At 37.8% G+C, this 25,507-nt stretch overlaps 1 protein-coding gene and 1 pseudogene across 12 annotated transcripts in view; one reads left to right on the forward strand and one right to left on the reverse strand.

Moving 5' to 3' along the window:
• Window positions 1-25,507, forward strand: part of CCDC171 (coiled-coil domain containing 171) — a 322,836-nt gene that overhangs the window by 12,346 nt on the left and 284,983 nt on the right. For 11 of the 12 annotated variants that reach the window (XM_025431987.3, XM_025431986.3, XM_025431994.3 and 8 more), the window contains 3 exons: window positions 10,598-10,733; window positions 19,764-19,938; window positions 25,290-25,480. In XM_025431987.3, coding sequence (XP_025287772.3) covers window positions 10,598-10,733; window positions 19,764-19,938; window positions 25,290-25,480 — 502 coding nt within the window. Of the gene's footprint in view, window positions 1-3,072; window positions 3,123-10,597; window positions 10,734-19,763; window positions 19,939-25,289; window positions 25,481-25,507 lie in introns of all 12 variants that reach the window. The other variant, XM_049116140.1, reaches the window with a different exon arrangement.
• Window positions 6,679-6,775, reverse strand: LOC112650603 (U6 spliceosomal RNA; annotated as a pseudogene).

A 25,507-nucleotide genomic window follows, 5' to 3' on the forward strand; every position in this document is an offset into this window, starting at 1 on the left:
TATTCTATTGTATGGTTACAGCACATTATGGTTGTACACTGCCAGCTCAGGGACATTTAGGTTGTTTCTACTTTTTGGCTGTTATAAATCATGGCACTCTTAACGTTTGTGTAGGGGCCTTTGTGTGGAGATGATTTCATTTCTCTTGGGTAGATTGTTAGGAGCTGCATTACTGCATTGTACGATAAATTTATGTTAATTTTTAAAGAAACTGCTAGGTCTTCTAAGTTATATTTCTTTTATTTTTTAAAAAATATTTATTTATTAATTTATTCATGAGAGACATAGAGAGAGGCAGAAGGAGAAGCAGGCTCCCTACAGGAGCCTGATATGGGACTTGATCCTGGAACTCCAGGATTAAGCCTTGAGCCGAAGACAGATGCCCAAACACTGAGCCACCTAGGCACCCTGTGGCTGAACCATTTTACGTTTCTGCCAGCAGTACATGAGGGTTTTAGTTTCTCTACATCCTTGCTAACACTTGTTATTTTCTGATCTTTTAGAAAAATTTATTTTAATTCCAGTGTAGTTAATGAACATAATGTGTTATATTAGTTTCAGGTGTACAATCTAGTTGAATTTTTTTTTTCATTGGCTTTTTGATTATAGTCATTCTAGTGAGTGTGAAGCAGTATGTTGTAGTTTTAATTTGTATTTTCTTTTGAAGATTTTATTTATTTATTCATGAGAAACACAGAGACTGAGGCAGAGGGAGAAGCAGGTTCCCTGCGGGGAGCTTGATGCAGGACTTCATCCCAGGACCCAGGGATCACAACCTGAGCCAAAGGCAGACGCTCAACCACTGAGCCACCCAGGTGTCCCTAATTTGTGTTTTCCTAACGAGTAATGATATTGAACATCTTTGTACTTTTTTTTTTGCCATTTGTATGTCTTCATTGGTAAAAAGCCTATTAAGATCTTTTGCTCATTTTAAATTGGTTGTCTTATTGCTATTGAGCTTTAAGAGTTTTTTGTATATTCTAAAAAAAAAAGTTTTTTGTATATTTTTGATACAAGACTTTCATCAGATATATAATTTGGACATATTTTCTCCCATTTGTTGGCTTGACTTCATTTTCTTAATGTTTTTTGAAGTGCAAATGTTTTAAATTTTTATAAAGGCCAAATCTTTTCCTTTTTTTATTTTTATTTTAATTTTTTTGAGTAGGCTCCATGCCCAACATGGGGCTTCAACTCATGGCCCTGAGATCAAGAGTTACATGCTAAGTTGACTGAGCCAGCCAGGCACCCCTCCAGTTCTTTTCCTTTATAGATTGTGCCTTTGGTTTCATATCTATGAAATCTTTGCCTAACGTAAAGTCATGAAGATTTTTCTCCTGTGTTTTCTTCTGCAAGCTTTATAATTTCAGTTTTTACGTTTACGTCTGTGCTCCATTTAAACTTTATTTATTTATTTTTTTTAAATTTTTATTTATTTATGATAGTCACACACACAGAGAGAGAGAGGCAGAGACACAGGCAGAGGGAGAAGCAGGCTATGCACCGGGAGCCCGACGTGGGATTTGATTCCGGGTCTCCAGGATTGCGCCCTGGGCCAAAGGCAGGCGCCAAACCGCTGCGCCATCCAGGGATCCCTAAACTTACTTTAAAAAAATTTTTTTGGGGAGCAGAGAGAGCTTGTGTGTAGGGGGTAGAGGTGGAGGGGAGGGGCAGAAGGAGAAGAAGGGGGAATCTTTTTCTTTAAAAGATTTATTTATTTTAGAGGGACCTGGGTGGCTCATTTGGTTAAGTGTCTGCTTTGGCTCAGGTCATGATCCTGGGACCTGGGATTGAGCCCTGTGTCTGGTTCACTGCTCAGTAGGGCATCTGCTTGTCCCTCTCCCTCTGACCCTCCTCCCTGCTTGCGCTCTCTCTCTCTCTGAAATAAATAAATAAAATCTTTAAAAAAATATTTATTTTAGAGAGAGAGAGTGCATGCAAAAGTGAGCACAGGGGAGGTGGGAGGAAAGGGCCAGAGGGAGAGAATCTCAAGCAGGCTCCTTGCTGAGTGCTGAGCTCCATGCCAGGCTTGATCTCGTGACCCTGAAATCATAACCTGAACCGAAATCAAGAGTCAGACACTTAACTGACTGAGCCACCCAGTGCCCCTTAAAGTGCTTTCTATGTATGGTGTGAGGTAAGGATCTAAATGAATGTTTTTGCATGTTTGGATATCTAGTTGTTTCAGCATCATTTGTTAATGAGACTATTTTTTCCTCATTGAATTGCCTTGACACATTTGTTGAAAATTAATGGACCAAAAATACATGTTTATTTCTAGAGTCTCAATTATGGTACATTGATCTGTCTTCTTAATTTAAATTCCACACAATTTTGATTACTTAGCTTTTTATTTTTTTTTTATTTTTTTATTTTTATTTTTATTTTTTTTTTTAAATTTTTATTTATTTATGATAGTCACATACAGAGAGAGAGAGAGGCAGAGACACAGGCAGAGGGAGAAGCAGGCTCCATGCACCGGGAGCCCGACGTGGGACTCGATCCCGGGTCTCCAGGATCGCGCCCTGGGCCAAAGGCAGGCGCCAAACCGCTGCGCCACCCAGGGATCCCGATTACTTAGCTTTTTAAAAAAAGATTTTATTTATTTGAGAGCGAGCTCTCAAGAGCTTGAGCAGGGGGACAGGAGAAGGGAGAGGGAGAGATTCCCAAGCAGATTGTGCTGAGCATGGAACCCCATGTGGGGCTTGATCCCATGATCCTGAGATCATGACCTGAGTAGAAACCAAGAGTCAGATGCTTAACTGAGTCACCCAGCTGCCCTGATTACTGTAGCTTTAGAGTAAGTTTTGAAATTAGGAAGTGAAAGTTCTCCCATTTCTTTTTTTTTTTTTTAAGGATTTTATTTATGTATTTATTTGAGAGAGAGAGATAGTGAGAGGGAGTACAAGTAGAGAGGAGGGATGGGGAGAGGCAGAAGAAACAGGCTCCCTGCTCAGTAGGGAGCTCAAGGTAGGGCTCCATCCTAAGACCCTGGGATCATGATTTGAGCTGAAGTCAGATACTTTAACTCACTGAGCCACCCGGGTGCCCCTTGCATTTCTTCTTTTTCAGTATTGTTTTGGTTATTCTGAGTCCTCTGCACAAATCCTGCTGAGATTAAGGTAGGGATTATGTTGAATCTATAAATCAATTTGGAGATAATTGCCACCTTAATAATATTGACTCTTCCAATACATGAATGTGAATGTGGAATGTCTTTTCATTTATTTAGATCTTTAATTTCTTTCAAGAAAAATGTGTATTTTTCCTAAATCTGTTTTTTTTTTTTTTGGATACCGTTGTACATGGAATTATTTTTCTAAATTTCATTTTTGGATTATTCACTGTTACCATATAGAAATGTAATTGATTTAAGTATATTGATCTTACATTCTGTGACCTTGCTAAAATTGTTTTTTTAGTTCCAATATTTTTGTTTCTTAATTAATTTATTAGGATATTCTTATAGTATCATAGTTTTACTTCTGGGGTGCCTGGGTAGAAACATGGGGTCATGAGTTCAAGCACCACATTGGGCATAGAACTTAACTTAAAAAAAAAGATAGTTTTACTTCTTTCCTTTTAATATATATGCCCTTCCTTCCTCCTCCTGTCCTTCCTTCCTACCTGCCTGCTTTCCTTCTTTCATTTTTCTTTTCTCTCTCTCTTTCCTTTTTTTTCTTGTGCTGTCTAGAACCTCCAATACAGTCTCAAATAGAAATGGACATCTTAAAAAAAAAAAAAAAAAAAGAAATGGACATCTTTGTTTTGTTCCCTTAGGGGAAACTGTCAGTTTTTCACCAATAAGTATGCCAGTTGTAGGTTTTTCATAATGCCCTCTATTAGAGTAAATTTCCTTGTATTCCTAGTTTGTTGAGGTTTTTTTTTTTTTTTTTTAAATCACGGATAGGTTTTGAATTTTGTCAAATGCTTTTTCTGTATCTATGGAGATTATGTAATTGTCTTTTATTTTAGTAAACTTGTATATTACATTAATTGATTTTTAGACATTAAGTCAATTTTCTATTTTTGGGATAAATCCCACTTGGTAATGTTGTGTAATCCTTTTAAGATATTGCAGGATTTGGTTTGCTAATGTTTTGTTGATTACTTTTTGCATTTCTATTCATGAGGTATATTGGTCTGTAGTTTTCCTTTCTTGTGATATCTGATTTGATTTTAGGTAATCTGAGTTAAGAGAATGAGCTGGGAAGTGTTTCCACCTTCTCTAAAGTGAGGATTGATATTCTTTCTTTTTGAATTGTTTGTTATACTTTATTAAGGAAGCCATCTGGACTTGAGTTTTCTTTGTGTTTAGATTTTTTTTTTAATTTTTTTTTTTAATTTATCTATGACAGTCACACACAGAGAGAGAGAGAGAGAGGCAGAGACATAGGCAGAGGGAGAAGCAGGCTCCATGCACCGGGAGCCCGACGTGGGATTCGATCCCGGGTCTCCAGGATCGCGCCCTGGGCCAAAGGCAGGCGCCAAACCGCTGCGCCACCCAGGGATCCCTGTTTAGATTTTTAAAATGATTAATTCACTATCTTTAACTGTTATGGGTCTATTCAGATTTTATTTCTTTTGGGGTTAGTTTTTATAATTTCAGTATTTCTAGGAATTTGTCCATTTGGTCTACATTGCAACTTGTTGGCATAAAGTTGTTCATAGTGTTTATTATAGTACTTCTAGGTTGGTAGTGTTGTTCCTTCTTTCATTCTTTATTTTTATAATTTGAATCTTTTTTTTTGTCAATCTAGCTAAAGGTTTAGCAAGTTTGTTGATCTTTTTTTTTTAAATTATTTTATTTATTTATGATAGTCACACAGAGAGAGAGAGAGGCAGAGACACAGGCAGAGGGAGGAGCAGGCTCCATGCACCGGGAGCCCGACGTGGGATTCGATCCCGGGTTTCCAGGATTGCGCCCTGGGCCAAAGGCAGGCGCCAAACCACTGCGCCACCCAGGGATCCAAATCTTTGATCTTTTTAAAGAACCAAATTTTGGTTTCATTGATTCTCTGTGTTTTATTTTAGTCTTATTTTAAAAAAAAATTAAAGTCACATATGTACATTATTTAAAGAATCTCATGTTCTACGGGGCTTACTGCTATTAGGAAAGATAGCAAAACTAATTTGCTTGTGAGAAATCAGTCTTTTTTTTTTGTATATTTTTATATTGGAGTTTGACTTGCCAACATATAGTATAACACCCAGTGCTTATCCTGTCAAGTGCCCCCCTCAGTGACCATCACCTGGTCACCCCATTCCCCACCACGTCCACCTCCCTTTCCACTACCCCTTGTTCATTTCCCAGGGTTAGGTGTCTCTCATGTTCTGTCACCCTCACTGATATTTCTCACTCATTTTCTCTCTTTCCCCTTTATTCCTTTTCACTATTTTTTATATTCCCCAAATGAATGAGACCATATAATGTTTGTCCTTCTCTGATTGACTTACCTGACTCAGCATAGTACCCTCCACTTCCATCCACGTTGATGCAAATGGTGGGTATTCGTTGTTTCTAATGGCTGAGTAATATTCCATTATATACCTAGACCACATCTTCTTTATCCATTCATCTTTTGATGGATACCACACTTGATCTTAGCCAAAAGGCCGAGAAGCGATCTTTTGATGGATACCGAGGCTCCTTCTTCCACAGTTTGGCTATTGTGGACATTGCTGCTATAAACATTGGGGTGCAGATGTCTTGGTTTTTCACTGCATCTGTATCTTTTGGGTAAATCCCCAGTAGTGCAATTGCTGGGTCGTAGGGTAGCTCTATTTTTAACTCTCTTTGAGGAACCTTCACACAGTTTTCCAGAGTGGCTGTACCAGTTCACATTCCCACCAATAGTGCAAGAGGGTTCCCCTTTCTCCACATCCTCCCCAACATTAGTTGTTTCCTGTCTTGTTAATTTTCCCCATTCTCACTGGTGTGAGGTGGTATCTCACTGTGGTTTTGATTTGTATTTCCCTGATGGCAAGTGATGTGGAGCATTTTCTCATGTGCTTGTTGGCCATGTCTATGTCTTCCTCAGTGAAATTTCTGTTCATGTCTTTTGCCCATTTCATGATTGGATTGTTTGTTTCTTTGCTGTTGAGTTTAATAAGTTCTTTATAGATCTTGGATACATATAGATATATAGATATAGATATAGATATATATATAGATATATATGTATATATATCTATCTATCTGATAGGTCATTTGCAAATATCTTCTCCCATTCTGTAGGTGTGACAAATCAGTCTTGAGGGGTACCTGGGTTGCTTAAGTGTCTGTCGTAGGGTCATGATCTTAGGGTCCTGGGATGGAGCCCAACCTCAGGTTCCCTGCTCAGTGGGGAGTTGGCTTCTTCCTCTCCCTCTGCCCCTCTCCCTGCTCATACTCTCTTTCGCTCTCTTGTGTGCACATGTGCAGGCTTGCTCTCTCTCTCTCTCAGTAAATAAATAAAATATTTTTAAAAAACCCAGCAAATCACTGTCTTGATCTCTAGAAACCATGGTTTTCAATTCTCTGAGATGATTTTTATTTTAAAAAATTTTTAAATTTGATTTAATTTATTTAAAATTTTGTATCTTTTATATTGAAGTATAGTTGACACATAATGATACATTAATTTCAGTACAAGATAGTGATTCAACAAGTCTATGTTATGTTATGCTGTGCTCATTAAAAGTGTAGCTGCCATCTGTCACTATACTCTGTGCAGGGGCCAAACTAATCTCTGTATTATTCCAATTTTAGTATATGTGCTGCTGAAGCCAGCACTGTCCCCATGCTCTGAGATGATTTTCAAAATCTATGTCTCTTAAAAATTTTTTTGTATTGCTATTTGATTTTTTGGGTTTAGCCGTTATCGACTGACTGCTCCCACTACAGAAGCTCATAATTTTATTCAGGCTTGTTTCCTTTTTCTGTATATTTAGTGATTATAATCTTGGTTAGTTTTCGATGTTTACATTATTATAATTTTGAACACTTTCTAGTTGAGCCATGTAGTAGTATTTAGTAACAATTTTTTGTCTTTTGTACATTATTTTTCTTGGATTTGATAATTGTTCCATTGATTGTTAAATTTCTATGAATTTATCATGAATTCAGTGTCCAATCAAGTGGTACACATTTCTCAATATGTTCAGATAATTGAAGTAATCTGGTTTATTTTTAATTCCAGTAGAGTTAACGTAAAGTATTATATTAGTTTCAGATGTACAAGAAAGTTATTCAGCAATTCTATACATTATTTAGTGCTCATCAAGATAAGTGTATTCTTAATCTCCTTCACCAATTTCACCCATCCCCCTGAAGTATTCTGTTGTTTCTGTTTGCATCTTCTTCAGGAAATCAGCTGGGACAGATGGGCCTTTAGGAGCTGTGCTTTTGTCACAGGTACACAGTTGTTACCAGGTGTTCCTTCATTATCCTGGAAACCGCTTTGCTGTTTTTCTGTCTTGAATATTCTACTTTTGAAATCCCATGTCTTTCTCAGTTTGGGTCCTTATTTTAGTGGAATCTTCCATCGGCCTCTTGAGAAAGTTCATGGGAGGTAAATGTTTTGGTGCCTTGTAGATCTGAAATAGTCTTTTCTTATTTCCATGTCTTTGAAAGATAACTTGTTGGGCATAAAATTCTAAGTGGAAATTATTTTCCCTTGGAATTTTCTCAGGCATCTAGGAGACTTTTACATTTACTTTTTTTTTTTTTTTTTTTTAAGATTTTATTTATTTATTCATGAGCAAGACCGGTAGAGAGAGGCAGAGACATAGGCAGAGAGAGAAGCAGGCTCCATGCAGGGAACCCAATGTGGAACTCAATCCTGGGACTCCAGGATCACTCCCTGGGCCAAAGGCAGGCACTAAACTGCTGAGCCACCCAGGCATCCCACATTTACTTATTTTTTAAAAGATTTATTTACTTATTATTTGATAGAGAGAGAGAAAGAAAGAGACAGAGAACAAGCACATGGAGGGAGAGGGAGAGGGAGAGGGAGAATCCTGCTCCTCAGGGAGCCTGATTTGGGACTTGATCCCAGGGCCTTGGGATCATGACCTGAGCTGAAGGTAGATGCTCTACTGACTGAGCTACCCAGCCGCCCCTACATTTACTTATTTAGCTTTTCATTTTTTAGTTTGTGTTTTGATTTCCAAGAGTTCCGTTTTTTTGTTGTTGTTGTTCTCTGAATATTTTTATCACCTTCAGTTTTTTTTAAAGATTTTATTTATTTATTCATAGAGATGCAGAGAGAGAGAGAGAGAGAGAGAGAGAGGCAGAGACACAGGCAGAGGGAGAAGCAGGCTCCATGCAGAGAGCCCGACGTGGGACTCAATCCAGGGTCTCTAGGATCACGCCCTGGGCCGCAGGCGGCGCTAAACCGCTGCGCCACCAGGGCTGCCCTTAAGTTTTTGTTTTATGGATATTATATCTCCTCTTATTTTTCTGAAGATGTGTTTTTTTTCCCCCTTTTAAAAGTTCTCTTTTCCTTGCATAATTTTTGCGGGTTCTTCCCCCCAGTCCCCAATTTGGTCTCTAACTCTTGCTTCCTAACTTCTTGTGATCCTTAGGTGACTGTTCAGATTTAAAAGTAGGGGCCTCATGTCAGGCTCCGTGCATGGAGCCTGCTTCTCCCTCTGCCTGTGTCTGCCTCTCTCTCTCTGTGTCTCTCATGAATAAATAAATTAAAAAGAAATAAAAATAGGGGCCTAACAAGCTTGGAAGCTCATTGTGTAAGGCCTTGTGTTTGTGGCATTCTCCATAGGGAGATGTGGTTAAGGTGTTTGCTGGAGAACCCCTAGCATCTGCATCTTTAGGTCTTTTTCACCTTGCTGGTTTTCACCTTCCCTTCTCTACTTGGCTGCCATTGTTTTGGCAGACAAGCTGTTTTAGAAGACCAGGGCTCTGACTTATTACATAATTTTTGGCTTGAGTCTCCTATTTTTGGTATGGGATCTGATACAGTTTGTATCTGATGTCTCTAATCCACAGACCTTCTGTTTTATCCTCTCCAGGGAATAAGCCCTTACCTAGTGTTTTTCCAGAATGGAGAAGAGATCGGTACCCAGTTGTGTGGTTTATGGTGTAGAGGACCTGAGGATCTCATTTCTTTGGCCGACTTTCAACCAATTATGTTGTTTTCTGCTCTTTTATCCCATTTTTCAAAGATACTGTCAATTAATTGAGCTTTGGGGGCTCAGGTGTAAATCAGTTTTTTTTTCTCACTTTTGGCTTTAAATTCAATTCTCTTATGTAAATCAGTTACCACTTACCACCTGCTTTCCAACTTCTAATATTTTATTGCTATTGTCTCATCCTCTGTGCTCTTTCTCCTTGTGCATTTTTTTTTTTTTTTAAGATTTTATTTATTTATTCATGATAGTCACACAGAGAGAGACAGAGAGGCAGAGACACAGGCAGAGGGAGAAGCAGGCTCCATGCAGGGAGCCCGACGTGGGATTCGATCCCGGGTCTCCAGGATCGCGCCCTGGGCCAGAGGCAGGCGCCAAACCGCTGCGCCACCCAGGGATCCCTCTCCTTGTGCATTTTTATCTCTAAATTCTCTTTGCTGATACTTTCATTACATTTTTAATTTTAATTTTGGGGGGACAGTGCTTTATAGTCTGCTGTTTTTTAAAAAAATATTTTTTATTTATTTATTTATTTATTTATTTATTTATTTATTTATTTATTTATTTATGAGAGACAGGCAGAGAGGCAGAGACACAGGCAGAGGGAGAAGCAGCCTCCATGCAGGGAGCCCGACGTAGGACTCGATCCTGGGTCTCCAGGATCATACCCTGAGCCAAAGGCGGCACTAAACTGCTGAGCCACCCGGGCTGTCCCTGTTTTTTTTTTTTTTTTAAGTTTTTATTTATTTATTCATGAGAGACAGAGAGAGAGGCAGAGACACAGGCAGAGGGAGAAGCGGGCTCCTCCGAGGGAGCCTGATGTGGGACTCGATCCTGGGACCCAGGATCACAACCTGAGCCTAAAGCAGATGCTCAACCGCTGAGCCACCCAGGTGTCCCTGTTTTTTTTTTTTTTTTTTAAGATTTACTTATTTGAGAAAGAGAACGAGAGCAGGGGTTGGGGCAGAGGGGGAGAGAATCCTAAGCCGACCTGTGCCCAGTGCGGAGCCTATTGCAGGCTCGATCTCATGACCCTGAGATGACACCTGAGCCAAAATCAAGAGTTGGAAGTTGAAGCGACTGTGCCACCCAGGCAACCTAGTCTGCTATCTTTAAGCTGAATCTATATTGTCACTCATACTTTTTTCTTTTTGTAATATGTATTTATTACATTTGCAATAAATATAGTATTTCAAAAGGTAAAAAGAACTCAATATTTTCCAAAACTACACAGGGTTTGATAGGACCATTCTTTAAATACCATCTTGAAATGGTGGTTTGTTTCTAGCCATACACTTTTTTGTATTTCTCGCAAGCTTCTGTAATTGACATCTTGCACTAGATTGTAAGTTTCTTTAGAGCAAAGATGTCATGTTCCTTGTGATCTCTGAAAAATAAGTTATTAGAAATACCAGAAATGGTGGAAATACACTTAGTGAGAATTATATTTTATTTTCTCATTTTATAGGTTGAAGAATGCCTCATCTGATGTAAAACAAATGTTTAAAAGTGAAACAGACTTGGATATTACTGCTGATCTCAGAAAGAAACTTCATCGGGCTAAGAAAGAAAAATTGGAAATAACAACTAAGCACAATGCAGAGGTAGAATTGTTTTTCTTTTTTTTTTTTTCTTTTTTTTATTTTTTTTAGAATTGTTTTTCTTTCAAATAATGTCAAAAGTAGAATTTGGTTATTTTAGATTCATTCATATTACAGACTCCATGTTTAACATCACCTTGACATTTTTGAGCTTAAAAAGGAATTTATAATAAAGAAAACAGTGTTTTTAAATATAGTAGAATTGTATAGGAGTGTTTAGAAGTTTAATGAATTATTAGATTTGTATGTTGTCTTAAGTTTATTTAATTAATTTCTTTAGATTTTATTTATTTATTCATGATAGAGAGAGAGAGAGGCAGAGACACAGGCAGAGGGAGAAGCAGGCTCCATGCAGGGAGCCTGACGTGGGACTGGATCCTGGTCTTCAGGATCACACCTCGGGCTGAAGGCGGCGCTAAACTGCTGGGCCACTGGGGCCGCCCTCTTAAGTTTATTTTAATTAATGGGTTAAACTTGATAAAATAATTGATGAATGCCTTTAGTGACTAAATGTCAATTAGACATTTTTGAAATTTTAATTTAGATTCTTTATGGCTCAATCATGGAACAATCTTAAGTAGATTAAAGTGTGGAATTTGTAAAAGATTTATTTACCTATTTTAGAGAGAGAGAACTTGTGCATGTACACATGTCTAAGGGGCGGGGCAGGAGAGAGAGAGAATCCCCAAGTGGAATTCCTGCTGAGCAAGGAGGCTGATGAGGGGCTGAATCCTGGGTGCCTGGGATCATGACTTGATCTGAAATCAAGAGTTAGCCGCTCAACCAACTGAGCCACCCAGGCACCACTGAGTATGGAACTTTTAATCATAGTGTAATTAATAAATTATCCTAGTTTTTATTTTATGATATTATTATAGCTTTTATTACTGTGTATGCATATGCATAAATATATATATTTGATGTTATGTGTGTTTATTCCCAAGATAGTAGCTCTCTTTTTCTCTAAGATAATTCATGAATTTTCTGTTTATGTCACTTCTGTCTGTTGTGTTTTTTCTGTTTTCTCTTTTTTTCTGTTTAATCTTACTCTTTAAACTCAGCTTTGACAGCCTGGTTTGGTGGAAGAATATTGAGTTACACAAATCTGGAGTCATCCTTGGCCCTTCCATTTATAAGATATGTGACCTTGGGGGAACAATTTATCCTGTATATCATTGTTTTCTTACTGTGAAATGCCGGACCCAAAGGGTTGTTGTGATAACTAAGGGAAATAAAATTCATAGAGTGTCTGTGCTCTGTAAGAGTAGCTGTAATTTATTGACATTTAAGGATAAATAGTCTGTTTTCCTTCCTTTTTTGCTGAATTCCGATGCTGTCCTGTCAGGAAACCTTTTAAAGCCTCCCTAGGTGAAACTAATTACTCCTTTCTTTGCTCTCCTATAACATGTTGCTGTTACAGGTGTTTTGGGGGTAAAACATTTATTTCATGCTTACCTGTTCTTCATTAGTCTGTAAGTTTCCTAAGAGCTGAAAGCAATGACCATGCTTTGTCCCCATATCTCTCACGTTTCTTCCTGGCACAGAGTAGGTCCTCAGTGGCTGTGTGTTGAATAAAAAAATGACTTTTTTTGTATTGTCTAAGGAACAGTGGCTTAAGTAACAAGCAACGAATATATGACAGTTTTATATGTACTTTTAGTGGCAGTTGAGGTAATTTTAAAGGGTAATTGCAATAATTGCTTTTATTGACATTGTAATATTACATACTGAATATAAAATATTTGTAAAGTATATATTGTTTATAATCTCCAAAACTTATTTTTAAAACCAAGTGTACATTTTACTTAATAATTATATCATGATAATCATTCATCTATATCCTTTCACACTATTTTCATTTGTCATCATTTGTCTTCTCCCTTTGTTGAAAATGTTTTAAAATATGTGTTCACATGAAAGAGATAGGACATTATTTCAGGGAAGAAAGATAATTTTCTTGCAATAGGCAGTTATAATGGTTCAACTCCAGTTTCATATTACTATCCATTCTTACTCCTTCAGTTCTTTGTTTAGATGATTTTACTTATATTATGTAGTAATTTTTTTTAGTCCTATACTCTTTAAAATGCCTGTAATAAAGCAAGGCTGAGAGGAATGAAACTATATAAAAAACTAAGGCCATAATTTACTTTATTAGATACTTTTTTTTTTAAAGATTTTGTTTATTTATTCATAGAGCCACAGAGAGAGAGAGAGAGAGAGAGAGAGAGAGAGAGGCAGAGACACAAGCAGAGGGAGAAGCAGAGGGAGAAGCAGGCTCCATACAGGAAGCCCAACGTGGGACTCGACCCCCAGTCTCCAGGATCACACCCCAGGCTGCAGGCGGCGCTAAACCGCTAAACCGCTGCACCACCAGGGCTGCCCTTTATTAGATACTTCTAATGTTAACAGGCATCATACTGGTGATTAGCATAATATATCTTTAAAATCTGGGGTGCCTGGCTGTCAGTACAGCATGTGATTCTTGATTTTGGGGTTATGAGTTAGAACCGCATCTTGAGCGTAGCGAGTACTTAAAATCTTAAACAAAACAAAACAAAACTATATCCATTGGTGGATGGATACAGAAATTGTAGTGTGTATGTTCACACACACACACACTGGACTATTATATTATTCAGCCATAAAATAAAATGAAATCTTGCCATATGTGACAACATAGATGGGCTTTGAGGGCATTATGCTAAGTAAGATAAGTCAGAAAGATAAATAAGATAAACACAGTATGCTCTCATATGTGGAATGTAAAAACAAAAAACCAAAAACCAAGCTCATAGATAGAGAACAAATTGGTGGTTGTAAGATGTTGGAGGTAGGGGGTGGGCAAAATGGGTAAAGGGAGTCAAAAGGTACAAACTTCCAATTATAAAATAAACAAGTCATGGGGTTGTAATATACAGCATGGTGATTATAGTTAATAATACTATATCATGTACCTGAAAGTTGCTAAGAGAGTAGATCTTAAAATTTCTCATCACAAGAAAAAAATTTGTAATTATATATGGTGACACATGTTAACTAGGCTTCTTGTGGTGATGATTTTGCAATATATATAAAATATGAAATCTTATGCACCCGAAACTAATATGCTATGTCAATTAGATCTCAATAAAAAATGAAATTAATACCCTTAAAATCTCTAGGAATTTTATTGTTGTGGGTTCTTGGATAAGTTATTTAATTTTCCTGAACTTCAGTTATTGTTGAGATTTATTAGTAGGCAGAGGGTATGGAGAGAGGGGTCACTAATACGACTCAGTACTTCTAGATGAAACTAGGTTGCCCTGATGTGGATTTTTGGGATGGGACAATGCCACAGGATTTTCAGTGTTGCAGTGATTGTTAGAATCATTTGAACATGGTAATAGAAATGTGTGAAAGAGGACACGAGAGTGTGAAGCTATTCCAATAACTCCTTGGTCCAGACAGTGATGCTAGAGTAGGAAAATGTCTTTAAATGAGGATGGAAGAGGATAAAAAAGGACAGTATAACTTTCTTTAGCCAAAAGGTACTGGAAACTTAGGACCAAGCAGTAGACTTTTTAGGCTTCAGGACCTGAAGATATTGTTTGATCCAGCTAGTCCTTTTAAGAGTAGGTGTTCTTAAGCTGGGGTCCTTAGAAACAGACACCAAGGAATCCATATACTTAGATGGAGGAAAAATTACATTTTATGTTTTATTAACCTCTAACTTGTTAAGCATTTCTCTCACTTATGAAAGGCTTAACCCAGTTGGCCCTCCTTTAACAAGCCATAGTAGTATTAGCAGTACTTTTGACTTTATCATCACTGGAAATCACAAAGACACAATTCAGGATTTGCAAGTTTTGAGATACTATTTATACCTGTTGCTACTTTGAAATGACAGTGATTGTTGGACCTGTAAGTAGAGCTTGTTATTTAGTGGGTTATTAAAGAAGTACATTATGGCATCACAAATTTGCTTTTATATATTTGTTTTTATACTTTGATTCTTTTTGTTATCCTGTATGTTTTATTTTATGCATTTAATTACATTATTTGAGAAGGCTTTGCCAGATTGCAAGGAGGGTCATAGCATAATAATTATGAAAATCCTTTCTGTTAGAGGCTGAGGCATGCTGTAGGGGGCATAAAGGAAGATACGGAGAATGACACAGGGAGGAGGTTCTAAGACAGGTAGTTGAGCATAAAGATGTTAACGCAGAAATGTTTTAAGAAGGAGGTAGATCCCATTTTGCTGCTGTTGCACGTGCTGCACCTTCAGTGAGAAAACAACAACTCATGAGCAGAGGGTAGGTTTCTGTCAGTTGTATGGGTGGCTCAAGAAAACAAATATGGGGGGATCCCTGGGTGGCTCAGCAGTTTAGCGCCTGCCTTTGGCTCAGGGTATGATCCTGGAGTCCCGGGATCGAGTGCTGCATCAGGCTCCCTGCATGACGCCTGCTTTTCCCTCTGTCTGTGTCTCTGCCTCTCTCTCTGTGTCTTTCATGAATAAATAAATAAAATCTTAAAAAAAAAAAAGAAGGCTGCCCATCTCTTGAATTCCTATGTGCACCATAATCAATTAGATGCCACCACAAATACTTAGGATCAGGAAGCTAAGATTACTTCTATAGTCCTGTTTTCCATTGTAGTAACTGTCCTCATCTTGTTTCTAATGGTTAATTCCTACCACTTGGACTTTGCCACTCTGGAATTCAATTATTTTGATTGAAATTGGTGAGTCCGTCTCAATTGTGATGTCTTCCACCATTATCTGCATCATCTGCTATAATCTCTGGTATATGGAGATTAGTTTCCGGAGCTTTATAAGGGTGCTTGTGCTGCCTGTGCCAGTGTATTTTATAGCATTTTAAGTAGGAAAAGAATATCCTTTGCACTCTTGAAGAGGATGTACTTAGAGAAAGGAGAAGTTTTGGTTTGCTCACATTAAATCACACACTTCTCCTTAAGTCTCCATATTATGTCAGAAAAGTACTGGCATTTTGACCTTATGAGTGATTGTCGGCTGGTGTTGAATTCAATCTACAGTCACCCACCCTAGCAAACTGTTAGAACTAGCTTATTAAGTCCAAAGCAATCCTGTGTATGTTCTGCAGGTTCCTGCTAATACAAGATTAGCAAGATCTTGCATTTCATTTGCTACATAAGCCACTTTTTTCCTGGAGCAGACTATGCATTTCTCCACCTGTGACATACTGAGATCAGAATTTATCTATGGTGACAAAGATACAGTCAACAAAACTAAAAGACAACCTACAGAATGGGAGAAGATATTTGCAAATGACGTATCAGATAAAGGGCTAGTTTCCAAGATCTATAAAGAACTTATTAAACTCAACACCAAAGAAACAAACAATCCAATCATGAAACGGGCAAAAGACATGAAGAGAAATCTCACAGAGGAAGACATAGACATGGCCAACACGCACATGAGAAAATGCTCTGCATCACTTGCCATCAGGGAAATACAAATCAAAACCACAATGAGATACCACTTCACACCAGTGAGAATGGGGAAAATTAACAAGACAGGAAACAACAAATGTTGGAGAGGATGCGGAGAAAAGGGAACCCTCTTACACTGTTGGTGGGAATGTGAACTGGTGCAGCCACTCTGGAAAACTGTGTGGAGGTTCCTCAAAGAGTTAAAAATAGACCTGCCCTACGACCCAGCAATTGCACTGTTGGGGATTTACTCCAAAGATTCAGATGCAATAAAACGCTGGGACACTTGCACCCCGATGTTTCTAGCAGCAATGTCCACAATAGCCAAACTGTGGAAGGAGCTTCGGTGTCCATCGAAAGATGAATGGATAAAGAAGATGTGGTTTATGTATACAATGGAATATTACTCAGCCATTAGAAACGACATATACCCACCATTTGCTTCAACATGGATGGAACTGGAGGGTATTATGCTGAGTGAAGTGAGTCAATTGGAGAAGGACAAACAGTGTATGTTCTCATTCATTTGGGGAATATAAATAATAGTGAAAGGGAATAGAAGGGAAGGGAGAAGAAATGTGTGGGAAATATCAGAAAGGGAGACAGAACATAAAGACTCCTGACTCTGGGAAATGAACTAGGGGTGGTGGAAGGGGAGGAGGGCGGGGGGTGGGGGTGAGTGGGTGATGGGCATGGAGGGGGACACTTGACGGGATGAGCACTGGGTGTTATTCTGTATGTTGGTAAATTGAACACCAATAAAAAATTAATTTATTAAAAAATGAATATTGGGTAACTAAAAAAAAAAAGAATTTATCTATGGTGACAAAGAGTGGTGGACGTATGCTTGCAGATCCTCTGGCAAGGCAACTGTTTGAGGTGTGCTCATTATTAAGTCTTTAAGCAAGGGATGACAAATTGTCTCAGGGAGGAGAAGCTGCTTTTGTTGGTAAGGGATGTTTAGAGGAGATTTGGAAGTTTATAATTTTCAGGTTTGTCTAATTCTAAAAGTCCTCATCCCATCTCCTATGCTCCTACTTCATTCCCAACTGATACCTACTACCTTAACATTAGAAACTTGGTGAGACACTTCATTCAACTTGTAATGTGATTCTGCATTCCTCCTAATTAGATTTTCTGTCTGGACCTTAGCCTTATCAGCATGGGGCTATAAGATATAAAAGATTGTTTTAAAGTTAACATAGAAACTCTGACTTTCGGACTATTTTGAACTGATATTCTAAAGCTTTGAGATTATCACTTTGTGTTTATAAGCTAATGGTCACATTTAGCCTTCCCACTCTGCAGATCTTGAAATAAGCAATGCTGCCTTAATGGTTAAGTGCAGTTCTTACTTCATTTCTTCAGGGCTTTGTCCTCAACTGGCATTTTATTCTAAACTGCACATGATAATTTAAGTAATTGTGATCCCACTATAAGCCATGGGTCACTGCAAAAGTGCCCTATTTCTGCCTGCAAAGAGGTCTTCATTGATTGCTGGGAGGGACTGTCCAGGAGAATTTGAAGCAACAGGTAAGACAGGGACGCTGCTGAAGTTAGATCTGGAGCGGGAGTACTACCCTGGGTTCACTACTTTTGCCCTTAAAAGTATATCACAAATGCCTCCTATTGGCCAAACCTGAGAGGCCACTTGTCAAGGGATCCTGGGAAATGTAGTCCTATAATACAGAGCAGAGCTGCAGAAGAATAGGGAGGGGATCTGAGGGCAAACAGGTGAATGACTGGCACAACTGGGAATGCCTAAGTGTTAACAACTTTAGTCTTATGGGGACGGATGAGATATGGTGGGCAGAGAGGGATAGAGTGATTCTGAAACAAAATGAGTTATCTTGAATACATAATTAAGATTCTATGATTTTTTCTTTATTATTAAAAGATTTGTAAATTCTTACTTGTAAAAGTATTTTGAAGACATTTACTTTGCTAAAATATTTTAAAATTAAAATTATCATTTTCTATTCTTTATATGTGGAAAAGAATGTCATTCTGCTGCACTGTACATATTAACCACTACTTAGGGTAATTTCTGATGTTGCTTTTCTGAAATTCTTTTGTTTTTTTCTTTCTGATAATGGCATCATCTTTTTCTAGCCTAGTATAGTAGCTCAGTGCTGTCCTACGTGATGCCTTTCCAGTATTCTCTCTCATCCATCATTTCTTTCTTGACCACTGGTAGCAAATAATTTTGCTTTTTTTTTTGAACTATCATAATATTTTTACCTCTTTTATAAAACTTATTCTGTATGTCTTTCTATAAAATTTCATTACTTGAAATCAGGGACTCTATAATGTTTGTTTTATATCTTTCATGGTACTTGACACATAGGAATTGTTTAATATTATTTAATGAATCATTGATTAGATCATAGAATTTTGGAGTGGGAATGGAGTTTATAAATCATTTATTCTGACTCTGACGTATCTTCTGTCACACAACTCATGGAAGGATTTTAGATAAATCTAGTTATTAATTATGTAGTTGTGCAGATATTAGATAAATATTGGTTCATTAAAATCCCTACAAAATTAGCACTTTTATGACTTCATGCTCCATCAGTCATGTCATAAGAGAAATATTATAGACAATATCTACCAAACTATGCTTTGTTGCAATTTGCTTCTTGATTTCATTTCAGGAATAGGAAGAGGAGAGGGGAGGATGAATCTTTTTTTTTTTTTTTTATAAATATATTTTTTATTTTTTTTAAATTTTTATTTATTTATTTATGATAGTCACACACAGAGAAAGAGAGGCAGACACATAGGCAGAGGGAGAAGCAGGCTCCATGCACCGGGAGCCCGATGTGGGATTCGATCCCGGGGTCTCCAGGATCGCGCCCCGGGCCAAAGGCAGGCGCCAAACCGCTGCGCCACCCAGGGATCCCGGGAGGATGAATCTTAAAGTACTTACTATGTGTCATTTTTTTCACTTCTTAGTCATGACTATTTCTGTTTAAAACTTGCAATGTTTAAGGGGTACCTGGCTGGCTCAGTCAGTAGAGTATGCGACTCTTGATCTTGGGGTCATGAGCTCAAGCTCCACATTGGGCATAGGGCCTACTTTATTTTTTTATTTTTTAAAGATTTTATTTATTTATTCATGACAGAGACACACACACACACACAGAGGCAGAGACACAGGCAGAGGGAGAAGCAGGTTTCCATGCAGAGAACCTGATGTGGGACTCAATCCCGGGACCCCAGGACCATGCCCTGGGCTGAAGGCAGACGCCCAACCACTGAGCCACCCAGGCATCCCAGCATGGGGCCTACTTTAAAAAAACCTTGCGGTTTCTCTTTATTTTTATAAGATCATGTAAGAATTTTTGTTTTTCTTTTTTTCTCTAGTGGATTCTCTAAAATTAGAAAACTAATGAGTGTCATTTGTTAGGGCTAGTGCTTCTTTTCCAGTCTTTTAGAAAAGTATAAATTTATACATTCTTGTCTTATAAATATTATAGAAACAAATTTCTCTAAGACATTTAAATGTTTGGGTGCATGATCTCATAATCTTGGAGACATATTTTAATACTGGTTCATGATCTCAAAATTTGTTTTCAGCTGACTAGCTATGAGAGCCAGATTGCCAAGCTGCGATCCGAGGTTGAAAAAGGAGAGGCATTGCGACAAAGTCTGGAATATGACCTGGCCGTTGCTAGAAAGGAAGTTGGTCTTGGAAGACGGGCTGCTGAAGAAAGGTTAGCTGAGGCACATAGAATCCAAGAAAAACTCTGTGGTAAGACTTTTATTTTTTCCCATGCTTAGGGTTTAACATTTTTTTTTTAAACATTCTATTTATTTATTCATGAGAGATACAGAGAGAGAGACAGAGACACAGCAGAGGGAGAAGCAGGCCCCATGCAGGGAGCCCGATGCAGGATTCGATCCCGGGACTCTAGGATTACACTCTGGGCTGAAGGCAGGTGCTAAACTGCTGAGCCACCTGGGCGTCCTAGGGTTTAACCTTATTGTATATCATTACTCACTGTTGTGTATGTTCGCCATATAGGGTCAGAGGTAGGGTTTTTAATCTTTGGCCTATGATGGACAGACTTTACTGGATGTGTATAAGGTCTTCTAGCATTCATGTGAACATTCATTTTCTTTACATTAATTTTTTTAATGTTGTGCATGTATGGAAAAAGGGGGTCAAAATCCTGTTAATCACTTTGTAGAGCAGTTGTTCCATCCAATCAACAGAATCACATAGAGATTTGAAAAAAAAAAATCATAGGACCCCTATCTAATTCTATCAGTTAGAATTTCCAGCTTGAATTAAGGAAGGTATGTGATGTGATGAGCACTGGGTGTTGTTACACTGTATGTTGGCAAATTGAATTTAAATAAAAAAAAAAAAAAAGGAATTTCCAGCTTGAGAGAGTCTGTATGTTCAAGAAGTACTGCAGGTGATTTTGTTGATGGCCTGGGTTTGGGATCCATAGGGTTAGAGGGTGGTACCTAGAAAAGAAAAATGTAGTAGATTTAATCCTCAGAAGCTCTCTGTTAAATAGCATATGAGCACTTAAAAATCTTTTTATTTAAGTATAATATATGTAAAGAAATGTGCCAGAGCTCCTGGTTGGCTCAGTTGGTTAAGTGTCTGCCTTCGACTCAGGTTGTGATCCCAGAGTCCTGGGATCAAGCCCCACAGGGACTTCCTGCTACATGGGGAGTCTCCCTCTGCCTCTGCCTGCCTCCCCCCCACATGTGCTCACTGTCTCTCTATCGAATAAATAAATAAAATCTAAAGAAAAAAAAAAAAGAAATGTGTCTGATATAAGCATATAACTCATAGGAAGCACCCAGATCATGGAATGGAAAATTACCAGAAGTCCATCCACATGAATAACTACTATCCTGGTTTTTAATAGCAAGGATAAATTGTGCCTCTTTTCTTGTGCTTCATATTAAATAGAATCATTTATGGGCTCTTTTATGTCTGGTTTTCCTTCAACATTGGGTGTGTGAGTTCATCCATATTGTTGTATGAACTCTGTATTGATGCTTAGTATTATGTTTTATGACATACCACATATATTTATCCATTTCTGTTAATGAGCACTTGGGTAATGTCCAGTTTTTTGTTATTAAGAGTAATGTTGCTATGAACATTCCTTTTCCTTTTTAAGCTTTTATTTTTAAGTAATCTGTATTTAACATGGAGCGCAAATTCACAACCCTGAGGTAGAGTTGCATGCTTCACCGACTGAGCGAGCCAGGTGCCCCAGTGTTGCTATGAACCTTCTTGTAGGCAACAGGTTTTAATTAAGAGAACATTGAACTTGAATTCAGTAGATTTAGATTTAGATCCTGGTTTTACCACATACTTAGTGATATTTGAATGTAGGTTGTTTTAAGGATGAAGTGACAATGAAAAGTGCTTTGTTAATAACCACATGGGACTAAACAAATGTTAAATTGCAGTTATTGTAAAGGTTATCTGGTCCAAGTTGTGGCCAGCTGTCTTGGGTTAGAAGTATTTTTGATTACTCCTGGTATTTAATAACCACAACACTACCTGGAACTTATCAATGCAAGAATCGAGAGGCACTAAATATATCAGTTAATGACTTTGATTTAATTATGAGGAGGTTGAAGTCTAGGAAAGATGGGAAGTTACTTTCTCGAAGTCAGATGATTTTCACAGACATTCTATAGAGGAAAATAGAAGAATAGCCATTAATGAGATGAAAAATGCTTAACCTCACTTGTCTTCAGAGAAATGCAAATGAAAACCACAGTGACTGTTACTACGTACCCATTAGATGGTGCTAATTGAAAAGACTGTCAATACCAAATGTTAGTAAGGATGTAGAGCAACTGGAACTTTTATACTTTGTAAGTGGGAAAGTAAATGGTACAATTACTTTGGGGAAAAACCTGGTAATTTCTTTTAAAATAAACAGTTGGTGGACAACTTGTTAGATAGTCAAAAGGTTTATGAACTGGAAGCACCAGATACCTCTGGAATTAAGAATTGGAATAACAGTAGTAGGTAAAATAAAGAGGGTTAAATGAAAGCTCTTTGTTCTAGAGGCAAATAGGTTCTTAGATCTCCTTCCCAAGAGCATGCTGCTCTGGGATTGCTCTCACTTTCTAGAGGGAGCTGGGAGTTGGGTGGCTTAATCTCTGGAAACAATAAAATACAGGGTCTCCAGACTAGCAAGAACAGGAATATAGCATACTCAATGCTGAATATTGAGAAACTATTTCTTCCGGCCTCCTTTTTCTGTTGATTTCTCCAAAAGCTAGCACCCAGATTTCTATATCCATGTGGGAGCTTGGAAGACTCTTCTATTCATCTGACCAAACCAAGAGGAAAAACCTAATGATATTGATATTGGGAGTTTCCTAATAAATGACCCAACCAGATCCTCCTCCAGTAAAGGACTATGGTTATCAAGCCCTATCCTGAAGTTCAGAATCTAGGTGGTGGGTATATGGGTAGGTATGTAACTGTGTCACCATTACAGTTACCCTAGTTCAGAGAAGACAACCAAGAATTAGCAGATGCTTGGGGAGAGCCTCTAAAATGTAGAGAAACAAAATAATTAGGAAGAATCAGAAACTCTGAGAAGACTTAATAAGTAACATTAATATCTTAAGAGCTGAAAGAAAATATATTCCATCTATAATGTAAGAACCAGATGTTATTAAAAAGAAGGGAAAGCTCTTAGAAATAAAAAATGTGAAATCAGGAATGACAAATGTCAACAGAAGCATTGATAGATGAAGATGAAAGAAATCCCCCAGAAATCAGAGTAAAAAAAGACAGAGGTGGAAAAATAGGAGAGAATAGGCAAGAAAATTTGAGGGTCAACCTGAATAATAGGGTAATATTGAAAGAAGAGATAAGGGAGGAAACAGGGAGGGATAAATCATCAATGAAATTATTTAAGAAATCATCTCAGAACTAAAGGTTATGAGTTGCCAGATTGAAAGGGCCCATTGAACATTCACCACTATGACAAGAAATAGACCCACCTGAAGGCAAAGCTTATTATGCAATTTCAGAAGAATGGAGACAAAGTGAAGATCCTAAATTTTTTCAAAGAGAAAAGAAAGACACAAAAGGCACAAAAAGAAAAATAGGCCATATGCAAAGGAATGGGAACCAAAATGACCTTAAATTTCTTGCCTACAGTCTGGATACTAGACCATGGAATAATCTCATGTAGAGATAGTAACTGGATTGGAGTAACTGGATTGGAGAGGAGACTTTTTGTGCCTTTTATACCTTCGAATTTTGAATCTTTTGAATATATGATCCATTTGAAACACAAACATGGTTTATTTGTTTATTTATTTAAGTTTCAGAGGAAGAGTTTAGTGATTCATCAGTTGCATATAACACCCAGTGCTCATCACAAGTGCTCTACTTAATTCTCATCACCCAGTTACCAATCCCCTCACTTACCTCCCCTCCAGTAACCCTCAGTTTGTTTCCTATAGCGAAGAGTCTCCTTATGGTTTATCTCTCTCTCTGATTTCATCTTATTTTATTTTTCCCACCCTTTCTCTATGTTCATCTGTTTTGTTTCTCGAATCCACATATGAGTGAAATCATATGATATGTCTTTCTCTGACTGACTTATTTCACCTAGTTTAATATCCTCTAGTTCCATGCATGTCTTTGCAAATGGCAAGATTTCATTATTTTGATGGCTGAGTAATATTCCATTGAATATATATAACACATCTTCTTTATCTGTCGATGGACATCTGGACTCTTTCCATGGTTTGACTATTGTGGACATTGCTGCTATAAACTTTGGGGTTCATGTGCCCCTTTGAATCACTATATTTGTATCCTTTGAATAAATACCTAGTAGTGCAATTACTGGGTTGTAGAATAGCTCTATTTTTAACTTTTTGAGGAACCTCCATACTGTTTTCCACAGTGGCTGCTCCAGTTTGCATTCTCACCAGCAGTGTATGAGGGTTCCCCTTTCCCTGTATCCTGGCCAACATCTGTTGTTTCCTGACTTGTTAATTTTAGCCATTCTGACTGTTGTGGGATGGAATCTCATTGTGGTTTTGATTAACACAGATATAATTTAAAAATAATACTGTTAACTATGACTTTTTTTTTTCTATTTTGGTTTGTTTAACAAGTGTGTTTGTATGTATTTCCTCATTTTATCTTCACAACAGCTTAGCAAGGAGGCATTTTACTCCCATTAAGGGTTAAGAATCTGAGAAGTTTAATCAGGTGGTAGGTGATGGAGCCAGACCTGTGAGTGTTTCATTGCATCTTTTCTAGATTCTGAAATAGAGCAGCAGCCATAGTGAGTTGAGATGTGTTAGTTATTGTTGAGGTAATACTCGAATAAGAGGTGAGTTGAGCCGAACCTTGGTGGAGTCAGTAGCTATAGTTCTAAGGGTTGTGAAACAGTAGTTCCCAATTTCAATTTTTGTGACAGCTTCATGTGTAAATGTGTCACAACTAAGTTGTTGCCAGTAGTGGAATATCAAAATCTGTAATCTATTAGGTCTTTTTAAAAAGTACCCCTGTAGTGGCTTCTGGGGGGCTCAGTCGGCTAAGCATTTGCCTTCGGCTCAGGTCATGATCCTGGGTTCCTGGGATTGAGCCCCACATCGCACTCCCTGCTCAGCAGGGAGCCTGCTTCTCCCTCTCCCTCTGCCCTTCCCTCTGTGTTCTTTCATGCTTTCTCTCTCTCAAATAAATAAAGTCTTTATTAAAAAATAAAAAAAAGCCCTATATGTCACAGTTTAAAAAATGCACATTTGATTTATTTTCTTGAATAGGAGAAAAAATAGTAGAATTGCAGCTGGTGCTAGAGGTGCACTTAAACTTGGGCATGCCTCTAGGAATATGTTGTTCGATTTCATGTCAAAATCACCTTTGTCTGAAAGCAAAGAAAAGATGGAGAAATTAGAGAGTAGGCTGTTCTAGATAGAACAGTGAGTTTTTCAAGAGCTAATTGAGGCAAAGTGGTTAAATGTTTTGTTCTAAGTTCACACTGTATATGGTTATAAAATCAACTCCGATTCTTAGGTGTGTGAACTTCTAGGGACTTTATTTGTGGTTGTAAATATACCTATTATTCTTTCATATTTTAATAGCTCAGAATGCAGAACTTCAAGGAAAGTCAAATGAGATCGAGAAGGCATTCCAGACTTCCCAGCTGAAGTGGAAAGAAGAATGCAGAAAATTTGAACATGATTTGGAGGAAAGAGACAATATAATTCAAAATTGCAATCGAGAATATGATTTACTTATGAAAGAAAAAAGCAGGCTAGAGAAAACCCTACAGGTAAATTATTTTTATTTTTTAAAGATT

The sequence above is a fragment of the Canis lupus genome, chromosome 11 (assembly GCF_003254725.2).
Source record: "Canis lupus dingo isolate Sandy chromosome 11, ASM325472v2, whole genome shotgun sequence".
Classification (NCBI taxonomy): domain Eukaryota; kingdom Metazoa; phylum Chordata; class Mammalia; order Carnivora; family Canidae; genus Canis; species Canis lupus.